The sequence below is a fragment of the Toxoplasma gondii genome, chromosome IX (assembly GCF_000006565.2).
Source record: "Toxoplasma gondii ME49 chromosome IX, whole genome shotgun sequence".
Lineage (NCBI taxonomy): Eukaryota > Apicomplexa > Conoidasida > Eucoccidiorida > Sarcocystidae > Toxoplasma > Toxoplasma gondii.
The window spans coordinates 577,316-595,163 of record NC_031477.1 but is presented as its reverse complement, the minus strand read 5'-3'; the positions used below and the strand labels follow the sequence as shown (position 1 = coordinate 595,163).

Below are 17,848 nucleotides of genomic sequence, written 5' to 3'. Positions count from 1 at the left end.
GCCCTCAAAACTCGTGGCAACAGGAAGCCGTAGAATTCTCCCGTCACAGAAAAGCCGACTTCTCCCTCGACTCCACGAGCCGTTTTCTTTGTCCTTTCCTCTCCCTCCTCACGCACGCTTTGAGGGGCTCCGGTGTTCTTTTCTCTCCCCGACCTTCCTTGCAGACGAGTCCTGCCTGCCTCCCTTCCTCCTCGATTCTACAGGCGTTCTCTCTTCTACTCCCTCTCGTTTGGAGACATGCTGCCTCGCGGCGGACGCGGGGTCTCCTCCCGGTGGGAGCAGGCGGGGACGCCGAGAGGAGAGAGCGCTGTCTTCTGCAGGGCTCGAGCAGACGAGCATCCTCCTGACACCCTCTACGACGCTCAGTGCGGCTACGCTGAGGCGCCGGGGTACCGCGTAAATCCGTGCTGTCGAGAGATGTACGCGTCGCCCCGAGACACCTCAGAAAACTCCCTCTTCTCCGTCGCACCTGTCGAACTGAACGACCAAGCAAGAGAAGGTGAGGGAACAGCAGAGAAAAAGACAGACCGCTGACGGCATCTGCTGGAGCGCCTAAAGCACACAGCAGATCAACAGAAACGGAGAAGAGGAGGAATCTTGTGCTACCTTTAACTGCGCCTGCTGTAGTTCCTAAGGGCGCTGGAAGAGCGAAACCAAGGGAAGCCGCTTGGTGAAGAACGAAGTTAATGGCGGCTCCGCCAGCTTCAGATTGAAGCGCCTCTGGGACACAGAGCTGAGAGCCTGAAGCGAATCGGAACGTGGATGCTAGGTCCCCTAATCACGTTTAATAAATACAACTGGTGAAGGCTGTTTCGCTTGCCATAAATGGAGTTCCATGTTGGACTATCTTCACTCCCACAGCGATTCTGCTCACCGAGTTAGACAATGGAAACAAAGATGGATTTGCATGTATTTATATCGATTTCTGGGAAGACCTCTCGATATGTGTCTATATCTGTTTCTCAATCGATCTGTCTCTCTCTCTCAAAATCTCTCTTTACCTCTCTATCTCTCATTATATCTTTTCATCTCTGTCTCTCCAGGTGCATCTGAATCTAACATGTGTGTCGAGGCCACCCTGTGCATACGCGTGAATAGGATTGTGCCACTCGCTGTCTCGGCGTATACCTGAGACACAGGTGAGTTTAAGCGTCGCTGAAAACACACATGTGGAGTTCGTCTCCACCTCCTCGTCTCTGCCTTTTCCTTTGCTTCTCAGATTTGGCAAGCGAGCAGGCGCTGCTTCTCCAGATGATTCGAAGTCAAGGCAATGAGACGTATTCAGTGCCCGACTCGCACTCCCCGTACCTGCCGCTGAGAACGTCGGGTCCCGCTGGGGTGCCTGATCAGCGAATCGCTTGCGGCGGAAGTCGCGAAGAGCCTCCCTTCGGCTCTCTGGGCGCGCCTGTCAGCTGCAGAGACTTCCACTTTCCCTCGTCCGCGCGAGCGACGAATAACTCGTCAGGTCTCCCTCTCAGTCCGGCATCTGGGGCTCTTCGCTCGCCTCCGCGACTCGACGCGGCTTCTTCGCGGGGCTCTGTGCCCGCGCGCCCACCAGCCGCAGGGACCTCCAGGAGTCTTCTGGGGGTCGAGAGGGGGTGCGCGGGGCTCGTGAGCGACGCGGAGCGGGTGGAGTTCTATTTTCCTGGCCGAGACTCAGAGGAGCTGGAGAAGAGCGAAGCGTTCGTCTCCTTCGAGGAAACGGACTGCGAGCGACTCGGTCTGGGCGCACCGCCTCCACGCGAGCACTGCGGAGACACCCGGCGCGGCGACTTCTCGCCGAGAGAGAAGCGGGAGGCTGGAGAAGAGGGGTCTGACGAAGCGAGCTGGGCGCGCACGAGCCCTTCTGAAAAGTGGACAGATTCGCCGTCGATGACTCGCCGTCCAGGAGGCACACACGCCCAAGAAGCAGGTGATCGACCGCGTGGAGAAGCGCCCGCGCACCCGAACGTGAGCTGGACCAGAGGCCCCGAGTCGGAGATGCGTCGGGGCGTCGCGACCCCAGAGACAGTCGAGCCGTGGCGCCGCGGGGCACCCACGCTTCGAGGCCCCCTTGGGGATCATCAGAAGGCGCGAGAGAAGCGGGACTGCCGCGGGCGCCCCGGGGGTTCTGAGGCGCGGCCGGCGCGCAGCGGGGTGTCTTGGGCGACACAAGGGAAGACGGAGAGGCCTGCGTTCGACGACGAGGAAGGCCCGAGCGCGGAGAGTGGGACGGGGAACGAACAGGACGGCGAGGCTCGCGAAGACGGCGACCTGGTCTATCTGCAGAACATGGCCTCGGTGGCTACGCGCATGGCGCTGCCCAGAAACAAGCGCCTGTCTCCGGAGGACTTCCAGCTGCTGCGTGTCATCGGGAAGGGCTCCTACGGCAAGGTGATGCTCGTGCAGTTCCACCAAGACGGGGGCGTGTATGCGATGAAAATGCTCCGGAAAGAAGCTGTCGTGCGGCGGAACCAAGTCGAGCACACACGCACAGAACGAGACGTCCTCGCCTGGGTCTCCCACCCCTTCATCGTCCAGATGCACTACGCCTTCCAAACTCGAAAGAAATTATACTTCGTCCTTGAGTGAGCGCAGCGTTCCTCCTTCACGCAGACCCGCGGGGTTCAGGGATACGCACTGCTGTGCACGGCCACGGCAAAGCACCGGTGTTTGGAAAAAAGTCGAACAGAGACGTCGAATGCTTGCAGTGGGATCGAGTATCTGTTGGGATCCATAAATACATATGAGTCGATATTTACCTCGATCGATTCACATCCATATACATTAGGCGTGTATCGATATCTATTTGTCATTCGCCTGGATCTCTGGCTCTACATCTTGCTGTATGTACCTGCATCTAGCTATGTCGCGCTCTGTTTGTATCTGTGTCTCGTATCTCAATCTCAATTCATGTGCGCAAATGTATATGTGGGTGTTGAGGATAGGGTGTGTGCCGTTTTTGTAGGTATTGTCCGGGAGGCGAGTTGTTTTTTCATTTGTCTCGCGCGGGGCGTTTCAAGGAGTATGCGGCATGTTTCTACGCGGCAGAAGTGCTTCTCGCCCTCGAACACCTGCACAAGTACAACGTGGTGTATCGGGATCTGAAGCCGGAGAATGTTCTCCTCGACGAACACGGTCACGTGCGCCTCACCGACTTCGGCTTGTCCAAAGAAGGCGTCGAAGACAACTGCAGCGCCCGCTCTCTCTGTGGCACACCAGAGTACTTGGCGCCGGAAATCCTCAGCCAGCAGGGTCACGGCAAGGCGGTGGACTGGTGGAGCTTGGGCGCACTCATCTACGAAATGCTCACTGGCTTGCCGCCCTTCTACACTGGCGACCGAGAGCGGCTCTTCGAAAATATTCGAAGGTACGCAGCGCCTTCGTCTACAAGAAAGGAGACGGAACGTGCGCGTCGACGCGAGAACGAAGAACATGTTACTCGATTCGAAACGGATCCGTACACAGTGTCGTCCGTGACAGTTAAGCGGTTAGGGTCTGGGAGCCTCCTTCGTGTATCCTTGGACAGTTGTATGTTGCGTGCATCCCACACAGTTTTGAACCAGAGAGATGCGCGTCTTGACCCCTTCCACTGGGGGCGACTCAGCGAGTCAGCGGCAGTCATGAGTCTGGAGTTGCGCCTTCCTAGAGACGCTGCCACGCACACAGGAAACGGAGACGCGTTGTTGAGAGGTTCTGAGGAGAAGAAGCTCCAGGCGAGGAAAGAAGACGCCTGTGTTCTGGGATTTCGGCGTGTGTTTTGCGCAGTTCGGAGCTGCAGTATCCGTCGTACATGTCCCGCGCGGCCGTCCACTTGCTGAGAGGGCTGTTTCAGCGTGACCCGAACAGACGGCTCGGCGGTGGTCCCGGCGACGCTGAGGAAATCAAGGTAAACGGTTGAAGGGGCGTTTGAATGCGCTATCGAAACCATAGATTAGGACGCGAGCTGAAACAGGTTCTAAATAATCTTGGCTCAAAGACGAATCCCCCCCGCGACGATGACATTGACTGTACTAGCCCCCGTGCACACACGCTTCACGGCGAACAACCTCCTTGCGCTACCCTCTTTTTGAAGCCCACCGCGAGAGGGAAGTCTCTGAACCGTGGCTGTGTTGCGCACCAAGTGTGTTTTCACAAGACGGGAGAAAAAAGCTGTAGGGATCTTCCTGATTTGTCTGCATGCACACGTTTGCAAGGCTGCCCTCTGCCTGGCCGGAAAGGTCCACTGTCTCGTCTTCGGCCGGTGGTTTCTGCCCTTCTCGCACTGCGCCGTCTATGAAGCATTTCCTTCTTCTCCTTGGTTTCTCTCCATTTGAGCCTCGTTCCCTCTCTCCCCCTTTTCCCCTCAGCGCCACCCGTTCTTCGGCCGCATTGACTGGGAGGCCCTGCAAGCGAAGCGCATGCGTCCGCCGTTCCGGCCGCGACTGCAGTCGCCGACCGATGTCCAGTATTTCGACAACGAATTCGTGAAGCTTCCTGTGATCAACTCTGAGGTCCAGGAGTCGCCGATCGGCGTGGCTGCTGGGGAGCCGGAGGCGACGCCCAGGGCATTCTGGCCCAGCGGCGCGGGCGCGGATCCCGGGGCTGAGGCATGCGTACAACCCCCGGACGTCAGAGCCGCCTCGCCGTCTCCCGCCTCTTCGCTTACGCCAGCCGCTCCGCCTTCTTTGCCGGGCGCCGCTGCCAGCGAGCCTGGCGCGGGTGCCGCGAACGACGAGGCCTGCGCCGCGAGCGGAGACCCGCGCCGGGTCCCGGAGCGCGGGACCTTCCCGGCGGGCGCGGGCGTGGGATGCGAGAGACCCCAGGGATCCCCCGAGGTTTCGGCGATGTGGCCGAGCGGGGAGTTGCAGAAGCCGTTTGCGGCAAACGGGGCGCGCGTGGAAGAAGCGAAGACAGAGCCGCTGAGACCGGGGGACCAGTACCCTCCGGGAGCGTACGGCCAAGGCGTGCACCCCAACATGCTTGCGCCACCCCCAGACGACGAGAGCGACGATTCGATGTTCGAGGGGTTCACGTACGACGAACGCGACACCAGGTTCGCTGCGAAGAAGGGAATTTCTGTTTTTCTTTCCACTTCAGCACAGGTGTCACAGCGCGCGTTTCTACGCCTCCAGAGGGTTGACGCTTGTCACAACCCGTGGGCGTAGGTTCTTTTACCGACGCTGACGCTTCTTCAACATAGAAGGCATAGAAGATTTTAACTGCACCACGTGTAGACTTTACACTGGTTGAATTGGAGCGTTAACTTTTTCCAGACCTTGGTAGCGCAGGGTGATCGATTGTGTCACTCTGTTCATCATCAAAAGAACCTCGTATGTCTCAGCGAGTTCAAGGTAATAGGGGCTTTCAGGGGCGAAATGGGTGTGCAGAGCACGGGTATGTGTGGATGTGTGTGTGTTTCAAGTTCGCGTTTCTGACAAGACACGTATATCGAGAAAAGAAGATCTTTCATTTGCATTGGCGCTTTGTTTCAGTGTAGTCCCGGGTCTTCTGGAAAGTTTGGAGTTTCTCGGCTTCGCTGCCGTCGCGTTTCGGGTGTCCACTGGGTCCCTACTGAAAGGCGAGGAAGTGCTTTCAAGGCTGCGTTTCTGAGAACTCTTTTGCTGGAAATGAAGACGCAGAACTGCGTGACTGATGCCCTCTCGCACTGTGGAGCGAAAAAGGTGTGGGCAGCACTGCGAACCTCGCCAGTCTGGGCGCGGCGGTTCCTCCCTCTGGGAACATTGGGAGTTGATGTGCCTGGAACAGCGGCGATCAAGGCGGCAGGTGTCTGAGGTGTTTGGTTCTTCGTTTTTGCGCATACCCTCAGACACTCAGCTGTTTGACATCTCACTATCACGCAAGACATCCAACTCAGAACAACGCACCCAGGTTCTGCGCTGTTGATGTGAGTTCCTCTTTCCTTTGTTTTCTTTCAGCGCCCTGGGAGAAGCTGCAGCGGCCATGTCGTGGTGACTGCGGGGCTCAGATCTTCAAACAAATCAGGGATTGGAGAGGCTTCGCGCGGTGTGAGGTGTGAGGGCACCGCAGCGTCTTGGAATGCATTCGAGAAAACGTTGAGAAGGGCGAGAACAGCGGAGGCGCGTGTGCGTCTGGATCGTCTGGAATGCAGGAGAGCGGAGATATCCACATTTTCCCTGCGACTGAGGCGCACACCGCTGTGAGAAAACAGTAGGCTCGAACTCTGGTCCGCCGACAAGACAGGCAGAACGTCGAAGTTTCAGAATTCCGACGGCTGTCGCGTCGACGTGGTTGAAAAGACGCCGAAAAACGTTTCCTGGGGCAGGGACAACGGAGAAGGGGAACAAAGAGTTCGCCTTCAAGAACACGAAACCCCGAGGTGCCTTCTCGCGTCTGGATGTCGCACGCGCCGCGCTCACAAGGGAGCAAACAACGCATGTTTGGACCAAGCAACAAAGCAAGCTTTGTTCTCGAAAACAGTGTTTCGTCCAATGAAAAAGCTTCTTTTGGGGTGGTCTGCACGCGAGCCCGAGAGCGAAGGTCAAGCAGGCTTGTGCGACTCCGGATTACTGGCAGAGAATTTTCGAGGATTTCCGTGGAACCGGAGATCTGAACTGCAGTCTGTCGGCCCTGGGCACACGTCTTCTTTCGACGGTCTCCGACAGAACGCGCGCGACTGAAGGCGGACAAGGTGCGATCGAGGAAACACGAGTCCTAACTGGTTGTGGCGTGTGGTTGAGAGATCACCAACTGAATGGGCCACCGGCGGCGGCGTTTCCAAAACCCTGAGGAAGCTGTTCGGTGTGTCCTAGAGACCGAGTTAACGAGCAAGCATCGGGAACATCGTGCCCAGGAGAGAGGCCCCCAGCTGCAGTCGAAGCGAGCTGGGCTGTCTCGTGACTGGAAGGCGATTTCCTCTCCAGACGCACGCCGCAGCAGCCTTCGGTTTGGTTGGACAAGGTCTTTGAGCAAGGTAAGCTATTTTTAGACAACGGACAAACAAAGTTCGTTCTTTTACGGAAGCGACATTTTTACAGCGAAGAACCGGGACAGGGTCGGTTCGGCGGTCTCATCGACTTGCGTTTATAAATGGAGAGGCGAACCCCCGGGGACTCAGCGTCGATGAACAAGGCAGGCAGATTCACCTATTTTTTGCTGGGGCCACCCGGAAAAGTCGTTGCCTTCGACTGACGGCGGATGCATCTTAGTGGGAGACTTTCAAGAGTGAAAGTACCGAGAGAAACCCCTGTGTGCCACTCGCGCGTTGACACGCTGCTGGCGAACTGCAAACTTTTTGGTGTCGCGCTGCGCACCTACAGCGAGCAGGCGCTGGGGCACCATCGGGAAGTTCGCATGTTTACTCCTCGGCTGCTTCTGACCAAGCAGTGGCGAAGAAGGCCGTCAAGGCGGCTCTATTTTTACACGAACGGGACTGCGAGGTGTCGACGCACTGTCCGGTGTGCCCAGGTCACCTCGTTGTCTCGCGTGTCCACGTGCAGAGGCTGCCGCGTTTAAGAGGCGAGAGAGAACCCAGCGTACTCGCACGAGACTATATTGGACTTGCTCGCCACAGAGTCTTTGACATGTTCGGAAAAGAGTATCGAACATGTTGGCACACTTCCAACCAGGAAGTGGTCCCGTATATGGCGTTTCATCTGCGCAAAACTGTTTTCCAAGTCATGTAGATTCCGGCGTTCAGACTGCTACTTTTCGGAACTGCTGTGCTCCGTTCGTTTCTCTTTTTTGAAGCGCCTGCGCTTGCGTCAAGTTTTCATGCCTCACCTCCCCTATGGGAGTTCACTTTCTTTCCTTCTCTCTACTTGGGTGAGCATGCAAACGCAGAGCGCGTGCTTTTCCGCTACGAGGAGTGTGGCGCTTTTGTCGAAAGTGAAACGCGCCCCCTCATCCATTGCATGGTGAGGCTCTGGCAGTCGTTCTACGAGTTTTTATGAACTCGCCGTTCCCGGATTTCCGGAGTGAGAGCGTGCGTCAGTTTTCGCGTGGAACGAGAGGCACCCGCGAGTGGGAGACTCGCGGCTTGCGTGTTCCCTCTCGAGCGTCCATGGCTTTTTTCCACTTTTTTGCGACACTTTTGCGGTGACTCACTGGCGTGTGTCTCCTTTTTTGTCAACCGGAGCGAAATAGCCAAAGGCTTCGCAAGATTTTTTTCGGAGACCCCCGCTCGACCATTGTCCAAGCGGACCTGAGGGTCCCGACTCCGTGTGCACTTTCTGTATGTTGTTGGCGTTTGACGATTTGTGGAGTCCTGATGTGCTGCGTGAACTGTTTCCGCCCTAGAATCCATGTTTGGGCGTCTGGACCTCGCCTATCCGATTTTCGTTTATCCACACGCTTTCTGCGTTGCCCGGCTGCGTGTCGGCGAGCACCAGCGAAGAGCCACGGTCGCCTCGCCTCGGAAAAAACACCCTCGGCACAAGCAAAACGGAAGAAATATCGGACGGTCCAGAGGTTGGATCAGTCGTTTTTCGACTGCTTTTAAAAAAAAGAAACGGACCAAAAGCAACACAGACAAATAGACACGCCGTGTCCGAACGGTGAGGAGCGCACTTAGAGTCACGACAAAGGACCGTTATGGAGTCTCTCTTCGGAAAACCCTTTACAGTCATTGCCGTTTGTCGAAGCAATATGGAGAATGCTCCACGTTACGTTCCTTCTTCGAACAAAGTCACACAATAGTCGGAAGGTATCCCCGGGATAACAACATAGACGATACTGGGAGCTCTATCCTCGGAGGGTCCCAGTACCTCCACGTCAGTAGACCGAACCCGCGATGATATCTTGGATGAGCCCACTTACTTTAATGGTTAAATGCCAAGCAAACATGTTCCTGTCTCCGAGGGGATTACTCTCAGTACGGGAGACATGATCCTTCGAGCAGCGGATAACGTTATCTCTCGAAGAAACACAAGTGAGCACGGAGCGGCCTTGCAGCAGAGAACGAGGAGGGGAATCACGTCTGCCACAGATCGATACATCAGTCAGTAACTCGTGCCCGAATAAACTGGGGCAGCGTACACAGAGCTCAGCTAGACTCTCTCATGCCGTCCTCCCGGACTGTTTCCATGCTTTTTCTCAACGGAGAGTTTTAGGTTTTGATGGCAATGGCTTCTTTGCGAGTCAACACGAATTCGTTCCGATTCTCAAGACAGTTTCAGCGAAAGAAGGGAGAGACGACTCCACGCATCAACTGCCTTAAAAGCTTGCTTGTCCAGAAACAGTCCAAACCGAAAGAATGCGACGACGAGCTAGAGTGCTTTCGCACCGCAAATACTTTCGTTGGACACACTCTACCGACGACCTCACGTTACTTACATAAAGAAAACGAGCTAAGAATACAGATGAATCGGGCAGCGAACGGCTTTTGTGTGGTGGGCCGCAAAAAAGAAATGAATCACCCTTACACACTGCCTGGACATTCTTTCATGTACACACATATATAAGTAAATAACTCTATACTAGTTAGTCTTATATCTACACATATATTAGTATATCTACATATATATGAGTATATGCATACACTTATGCCTGTATTCATGCATGCTTGAGGAGAGGTGAGGGATTTGCATGCACGCGTAATTCAACTTCGTGTACAGAAGCCGAAGCGGTGTGTGCAGAGGGCGTTTTTGCTGCGGCAGGACGCATCGGGTCTGGTAGCCTTTGTTCGGTTGTTTTCCGGAGGTCTTCACACATTTTGTTCAGACGGAAAGCAACACATCCTTCACTGTCGAAAAAAATTCCCTGAACGCATGCGGCACCGGACCGGCACTCGTCCGGCAGGTTTTCGCTAAAAAGCGCTAGACGTGGAGTCGTCGACCTCTGAAAACCGAATTGGTGGCGGTGACTGTTAACGAGAGAGACGCTCCGCTTGTACACGACACAACAGGCTCTCTCTCCGGATAAAATTACGAGGATGAAATCCACACACATGCGCAGATATCCTCCTCTACAGAAGCAGATACCTCCGTGTACGCGTTTCGAGATGCGCCCGCGCAGCTTGGCAGAAAGCTGTCCGCGGCGATAGGGAGCGAGACGCGGCAGCCGCTCCGCCACCTCATCAGCAAGTAGGTCGAAAACAGAGGGGAACAGAAGGTAGTTTCTCTCTCTCTTCAGAAGGGCCAAGCGAACGAGTCCACACTGATCTAAGCGTTGTGCTTCATAATGGACTTCTGCTTTGTTGCTCCGACTGCAAAGAAATGCACAGAACCCACGGAAACGAATGTACATGTACGCATGGATACATGTGTTTGTATCCTTATTCATATACAAACATATATATATATATATATATATATATATATATGCAATATACAATTCGCACGCCTGCAGAGATATATTTGTATCCTTACATCCGTCTTGGTGTACAAGTGTGCGTTCAACTACTTTGCGAGTAGATCTGACCTTGTCTCCTGATAGACGTTCACATGCATCGCGCTGTGTATACGCATTTCCAGTTCGAACGCAAACACGCATGCTGAGATGCTTCGAGCCGAGACGCGTAGACAGACATACTGGAAAATCACAAGTAGCAACAGGAAGAACTACTTCTACTTGAACAGTCCCAAAACAAAGCCTCTTTAAACAAGGAGATCCACCCATTCACGGTTCCTCATATCCTGAGATACATGCAAGGACATCCATGTGGAAGGCCGCAGGAAGTTTTCAGTACATAGATCTACGCATACGCAGATGTGCCTGTCTGCCTATCTCGAAGTGTACAGACAGAAGAACCTCTGAAGTCCGTGGAACTCTTGACACCTACCCTTGCCGGAGAGAGGACGCTGAATGATGTTGACGGTCTCGCTTACGAGGAGAGCGTCCAACTGCTGCAACTCTGAAACATAAATGCAGCAGACGCAAAAGCACCGAAAACGCATATATATATATATATATATATACATGTGTACATGTATACATACACATTTGCATACGTATATACATACATACGCATATTTACATATATATGCATTTGCCTATGCACATATACACGTATCAATATAGGCACGCATATATATATATATATATATATATATACATATATATGTATACAGTTGTATATTAACGACGCGGAGGTAGCGAAGAGAGCTGTCTTACTGGGGAAAATCTGCACGATGTTTTGGCGGTAGCTGGGACCTAGATTTGCGTGAATCGGGTTGCCTTCGAGGTACAGCGTTCGCAGAGAATCCATCGACTTCAGTGCCTTGACAGCCTCCAAACTCGATATGTGGTTGTCGTTGATCTGCCATACCCGGTGACACAGACGCGAGACAGAACGTGGTGCATACAGACTTGATCAAACACACACCAACAATAAAACATCCAGCTACCCGCAGACCTACCTACGCAAATTTATTCCAGTACACAAGAATATAGACATATATGTATAGACGCACATACACATATATATCCATATGCGCCAATATATATATATATATATATATATATATGGTTTTTGAATTTCCGAGTGTAACAACGCAATTTGCGATGGCATCCAAGAACAACTGGGAAGCGCGAAAGATTTGTAAAGAGTCGGAGAGGCTCGCGAGGAACCTTACCCAGAGTTCCTCCAGCTCGGGCAGCTGGGCGACTGCACGCATGTCGTCCACGGCGTTGGCGCCAAGATCGAGGATCTTGAGTTTTTTCTGAGAAAAGAAAAAAGACATCGTCCGAAGTATTAGGTCACACAGTCCTTTTGAATGCAAGACGATCTTTGGAAACGCTTAAAACGGCTACCGCACAGCCTGCACAATGCAGGAAACGAACTCCACACAACGGCTTCGACCAGCATGGCCAGACGTATGTGAATGACGTCGAACCACCACGACGGCGAATCAGAGAGAAGACACAGTCAGGGGTGTCCGGGATCTGCTCAGTGTGCATGGGAGACTGACCAGTTTCGAACAAGAGACATCTCGAAACAAAGTCGAAACCACAATGAGATGAGGAAGGCAACTCCAGAGTCGTCTAGCGGCACTGCGTAGCGAGAATACACACACCTATCTCTGCATGCCCAGTTACCCCTCATAACTGCCAGTGCACTTCGAACATCAGTCGCGGCATCTGCCCGGCTTCGCACGACTGCTGTACACCACCCTCCAGATCCTGGCCTGCTTTCTGACGCAGCTGGAACGGCTGCTTCGACATACGCGTCACCTCGACATGTTATGCCACGAAGACCCCAGCTCGAGGCACGAAGCGCCGCCGAGCGAGATATCGCGCCTTTCTGTCTGTAAGGGGAGGCGCGTTTCGAAGTACGTAAATTCCAGAGTGGGAGACAGGGCGATTTACCAGTTTTCCAATGGCCTCCGGGATAGCACCTGTGAGACGGTTGTGAGAGAGATAAAGTTCCTCCAAACTGGGACAAGAAGAAAAGAGAGAATCGTTCCAGCGCGTCAAGCGATTGGACTGGATGCTCAGACGCTGCAGGTTGAGAAGTGGAGGCAACTTCTGAAAAAAAAACGCCAAAAAAGGAGAAAAAAACCGACTCTCTCGACTCACACAGAAGGACACACGTTTTTTTTTCCGTCTCCAAAAGTTTCTTCTCTCCCGTTCTTTCCATACGCTTTTGATCACCTCATCCCACCTGCCGACCTTCCTCGAGCTTCCGCAATATCCACATACATCAACATATCCATATACATATATATATATATATATATATATGCATATCCATATATACATATACGTACATATGTTCCTCGACCTCTCAGAGTTCTCTCTAGCTCGTCGTTTTTTCTCTTTGTATTCCCTGCATATTCTTCTTCACGTGCGCTTTTACCTGTGTGCATGCTTCTGTTTCTGTGTCTACCACCTGTGTACTCTTCTGCCTCTCGCCCTCCCTCGCCTCTCTCGTTTTACGTTCTTTCCTAGCGCCTCTCCAAGAGAGAAATCACCCGGCAGAAAGCTCGATCTATCACATGCATTCCGACTTCCATAAAGACAAAGGTATGCGCACGTGTGTAATTATAGGTATGCATATATATATATATATATTTATGCATATACGAAAACAAGGAATCATTTGCATGCATGCAAGACAGTATGAAGAAGAGATGGCGGGCACGCAGGGTTGACAAGCCTGGCGAAAACCTCACCATTTCAGTGATTTTATTTTTTCCGAGCCACAGTTCTTTGAGCTCCGTGAGCGTCGCGATTCCTTGGATTTCTCGAATTCTGTTGCTGCCGAGTTCGAGGAGTTCCAACCTCGTGAGTGTCTCCAGGCCTTCGATCTGGAGAACAATTCAAAGTTTCCATGGTCATTTCCATAAATGCGCACTGTACGTCATCCCTGTTGTGCGCATTGAGATTAAATAGAGGTCCTGCGTCGCCGTACATGTCTTCGCTCTTGAAACGCGAGAGAGAACAAGCACCGAACTCACGAGCCCACTCCAGTTCCGGCACCCTGTCAGGCCGACACCCCTTCCAGTTGAATAGGGAAAAACTGAGAGTGCATGTCTGCTTTTTTTTTCAAACTTTCTTTGTCGAAGGGACCTCGACATCGCATCGAAGCGCCACCCACAAACGCTAATTCCTTCATAAAATCTATCTAGGAGAACAGGCTGCTGTCAGATGATGCACTGCGCCCAGCCAGGTTGCCGACGCAGTGCTGAAAGAAGTTCCATCCACACGTTCCAGATGTACACAGATTAAGACGCATCCACATACGTGCATAAGTAAAACTATGCAAACGCATAAACATTTCAAAACTGCATATGTGTACATATATATATTAATATGTACATGTATCTGTTTGCATGTATTTATAGGGTTTGACCCACATAACAGAGAATGAGGCATGTGCAAGCATCTGCACAAGTCCATAAAACGACTGGCGCGTCTAGATATGTAAGTGTGCATTGTGCTGGTGACTTAAGCGCTTCGTGGCTTCTTTCGCGCGTGTGTCACAGGAGGGTAGCTGTGCGTCGTTCTGCGCCGCTTACCACTTGAATCTTGTTGCTAGAGAGATAAAGTTTCACGAGTTTGACCGCCGTCTCCAAATTCTCAATTTTTCGGACTTTGTTGAAAGACAAATCGAGAACTCTGAAGAACACGGGCCAGAGGAATCCAGCTTCGCCGCGCATGCGTGACAGCTGCGAACGAGAGAACGTCTCTTGCTCGCCTTCGCTTCTTCACCAAATACGCCTCGAGGAAGCATTATCGGGAAAGGACAGAAAACTCGAGTCTACACAAGCCCACACAAAACATGTAAAAATCTCTGCGAGCATGCCGCTGAAGCGATCGCACCCTGCGCACAAGTATCTACAGCGATTTGCCGTCCGACCTCGACATGACACAGCCACAGACGCAACACACACAGTTACAGCAGTGAGAAATGCATATGCAGACATGTTCCTCGACTTGGACAGGAGTATATCCAGGGGGTCTTCTGATTCGAGCTCTCCACCGAGACGGATGCGGACGTGTGTGCTCTTCTCGGCCTCAAGAGAGAGAAGACGCGAACGCTGCATACTCAGGTCCCGGTGGAATGTCGAAATGAACGCTCGTGTGTGCATGGACGACTTGAATGTACTGTTTTCCCTCTTCGTACATCTCTTCGACACCTACATATTTACGGATGTATTTATATTTGGCTACATGTGTAAACAAACAGATATATATGTATATATATAGATATATAATTAAGATTTCGAACTCGCCTGAGATGAGAGAGGGTGGAGAGGCCCTCGATCTTGCGAACTCTATTTTGGTAGAGTTCAAGTTCTTCCAGCTCCGGCGTCGACTCCAAGTTTTCGATTTTTTCAATGTCGTTCGCGTTCAGTGCGAGTCTCTGAGTGACCGCGAAAGAAAAAGATGAGCAGTCGATAACGAAACCAAGACAATTCTCTTCCGGGGTCTTCCCCACGAGTATATCTTCACATCTAAACGACTACGCAACTTCTCAAGGCACAGACCTCTACAAACGCATCTTAATTTACGTATCTCTCTCTCTCTCTGTCGCTCGATCATGCACTCCATAGACACATATTCCGTACCTCTCGATGAAGCATCAATCTCCCCTATAGCTCTCTATTCGTTCTCGGTCTCTCCACGTACACACACCTACGTGTAGACTTATGTGTGTATATGGGAGGTCGTGACACACGGAGGCGGATGTCACGGAAACAGGGAAGTCGAGCTAGCGAGAGAAAGAGAGAAAGATGGAGACGTAGAAGGCTTGAGACTGGCAGAGATGAGAGACAGAGATGGCGATGGCGACAGAGAAGATAAGATGGACATCGACGTAGGAAACTCGGTTTGCTCAGGGAAAAGACGCGCGTTGTGTGCGGCAGAGTGGGTGTGATGTGTACCTTGAGGTGAGGACAGATTTGGAGATTTTCGATTTTGTGAATGCGGGAGGTTTGGTACGTGATCGCATCGCTTGTCGGATCGAGTTCGAGGTCAACGCCGAGTCGAAGGTACGTCACAGGGCTGCCCGTTTCTCCTTCGCTCTCCGATTCGCCTGGACTCACAGGGGGGTCCTGTCTGCTCTCTGCGCGAGAAACAAGGAAAGCAGGAAGCCATCCCTCTCACCAATCGAGCACTGCTCGCTGAGCTCGAGCCTTTTGACTTCCCGCCAGTTCACACACGAAGAACATCCACCGAGAGCTGCAAAGAGACTCCTCCAAGAACGAACGCAGAAGGAAAAGTGCCAAGACACAAGGCTTCTTCTCGACCTCCAAGAGAGACCCTTACACCCTGCAGGACAGTGTACTTACCTATATACATATCTGTATATATATATATATATATTTATATGTATGTTTACTTATATGTATGTATATGAATATGTAAATGCATATATATATATATATATGTATATGTATATGTATAATATATATATATATATAAATAGATATCCATGTGTCTGTGTGCATGGTCACAGGGTCTTCTTTTCGATACACTCTACGGAAAAGGTAAAATTCGCGTGTTTGGTAGGCATGTTGCGGCGATGGTTTGTCCCTACTTGATTCTTCAGTTTCAGTGACGGAGTCCTTTGCTTTTCACGATCTTTCTACCTTCGTCTACGTGATCTTCTCTTTCGCTTTCGCTCTCTGTCTCTGTTCCCTGAGTTCGGCTGGAGCTGCATCTGTGCAGCGCGAGTTTTCTGTGCTTTTCTTCTGCTTTCTCTCTGGAAAACTTCACACAAACTAAATTTGTTCTCTGCCACACGCTCTTGGTCGAGGTCCGCGGAGGCAAGTGTCTTTTCTTTGATTCGCAGCCCCGCGTCTCCACCTCTCCAGCCAACGGCAATCAAAGGAGAACGCGCTCGACTTGTCTCCCCCGCTCTCGATCACCTTGGAGCTCTCCTCTCGTCCCCACAGGTTCCGCTTTTTTACTTTTCTCGACTTCTCACCCTGGGGAGCACCGCCGCTGGCTGGGGGTCCTGCTGTCCTCGTGTCGTCCGGCATTGTTCAGATGGAAGACTCGAAGCGACGTGAGGAGAGACAAAGGTGAATTCGAGGACTCAGGGCACAGATAAGGAGAGACTCAGCAGCGGAGTTCGCACGAAAGCAGGAAGGCGAAAAGCGAACGCAGTAGCCAACAGAAAGAGAGGGGGAAGAAAGAAGAAAGAGAAAAGACAGGAAGGAAAGAAACACAGGCAAAACGAAGGACCCCAGGAGCGAGAGGACTTGCGCGTTTCGTCTCAACTGTGTTGACAGAGACGCCGCAAATGCTCCTCAGGAAGAAAGTGACATTAATAGAGGAAACCGCGCGCGTGAGTCCCAGAGAGAAAGCGAGTCAACATACAGACACACAGCCCAGACCTCAGCGACGCTACAGTCGCCCATGAACATCAACACACCTCTACACCTACACCTGTGTGCACGCACAACATACATACACATACGCATACACACATACAGATACGCATACTTAAATACGTATACATATAAACATATACACATATACAAAATTTGTTGATATCTCTATATGTGCATGGGAGAGTTTCTTGAAGCGTGTGCACTTGCATCTTTGAATTGCAGCTTTTCTTTCGGGGACGAAGACTGGAAGAAACTGGCTCGCAAAGAGCAGCGTCCGCGTTGCGTTTTCGGTCGAAGGAGAGGGGAAGAGGGAGAAAACAGAGGCATGCAAAGAAGGCGAGGCTTCGACGAAGAAAGAGGATAGATGCGTAGAAGAGCGGGAGAGAAAAAGAGAAATTCCCCGATAACCGTCGCGCTGTCTAGGATCGACACGCACTCGCGAGGCGCCCCGCATGCAGCGACGGAGCGAAAATCCAAGGGAATTCCTGCCTTGACAACATGCAAAAATCTGCCTGAACACAGAGTGGCCACAACGCCTCTACGAAAAAAACAGCCTTGCCGCGAGCCTCTGTCGCCACCCGCCGCGAAAACCATGTCGTCTGCATGCGCGTTTGGCTGTTTGGCGAAGGCACACAAAAAAGAGAGAAAAAGGGGAAAAACACAAAACAGGAAGGGAAGGAAAAAAGAAAAGAGAAGGAAAGGCGAAAACGAAGAGAAGAAAAAGAGAGAACAAGGAAAAAAGGAAGAAAAGATTCTCCTCGGGAAGACACTCCGGCAAATTTCTGCGAAGACACCGGGTGAACAACAAAGGCCTCGTGTGACGGAGAAAACGGTGGAAAACCTCGAGAAAAAAAGACACTACATCCGAAATCAGAGAAGTCAGAGGCACACGAGAAGACAGTTTGATATGGGGAGCTCAACTTCGACTCTAAAAACTCGATTTACACGCGCCCACTTGACATATATATATATATATATATATAAATACGTAGAGAAGGAGAATATATCACTTTTATAAGTGTCGGTTTGCGGCGTAGATCTGGATTTCGGTAATTCAGACGCTCCCTGGCAATGTGGTAATTCCAGTTTATGGTGGAGCCGTGTCACTTACGTTCTTTATGCCGGTC

General features: G+C 51.9%; 2 protein-coding genes across 2 annotated transcripts; one reads left to right on the top strand and one right to left on the bottom strand.

Moving 5' to 3' along the window:
* Positions 1 to 237: 237 nt before the first annotated feature.
* On the top strand, positions 238 to 5,934 carry TGME49_267540 (AGC kinase; the record flags this gene model as incomplete). The annotated part of the gene is made up of 6 exons (XM_002368781.1): positions 238 to 499; positions 1,220 to 2,567; positions 2,948 to 3,349; positions 3,748 to 3,868; positions 4,329 to 5,014; positions 5,898 to 5,934. 6 exons carry the CDS (start codon positions 238 to 240, stop codon positions 5,932 to 5,934), a joined length of 2,856 nt encoding a protein of 951 aa, XP_002368822.1.
* A 3,669-nt stretch (positions 5,935 to 9,603) lies between these two features.
* On the bottom strand, positions 9,604 to 17,474 carry LRR1 (leucine-rich repeat protein LRR1). Its single transcript, XM_002368782.2, has 10 exons — positions 16,313 to 17,474; positions 15,267 to 15,448; positions 14,616 to 14,746; positions 13,899 to 13,998; positions 13,053 to 13,187; positions 12,247 to 12,405; positions 11,514 to 11,600; positions 11,053 to 11,197; positions 10,721 to 10,792; positions 9,604 to 10,144 (listed from the first exon to the last, which is right to left on the bottom strand). Exons 1-10 carry the CDS (start codon positions 16,365 to 16,367, stop codon positions 10,101 to 10,103), a joined length of 1,110 nt encoding a protein of 369 aa, XP_002368823.1. The 5' UTR covers positions 16,368 to 17,474; the 3' UTR covers positions 9,604 to 10,100.
* Between the last annotated feature and the right edge of the window lie 374 nt (positions 17,475 to 17,848).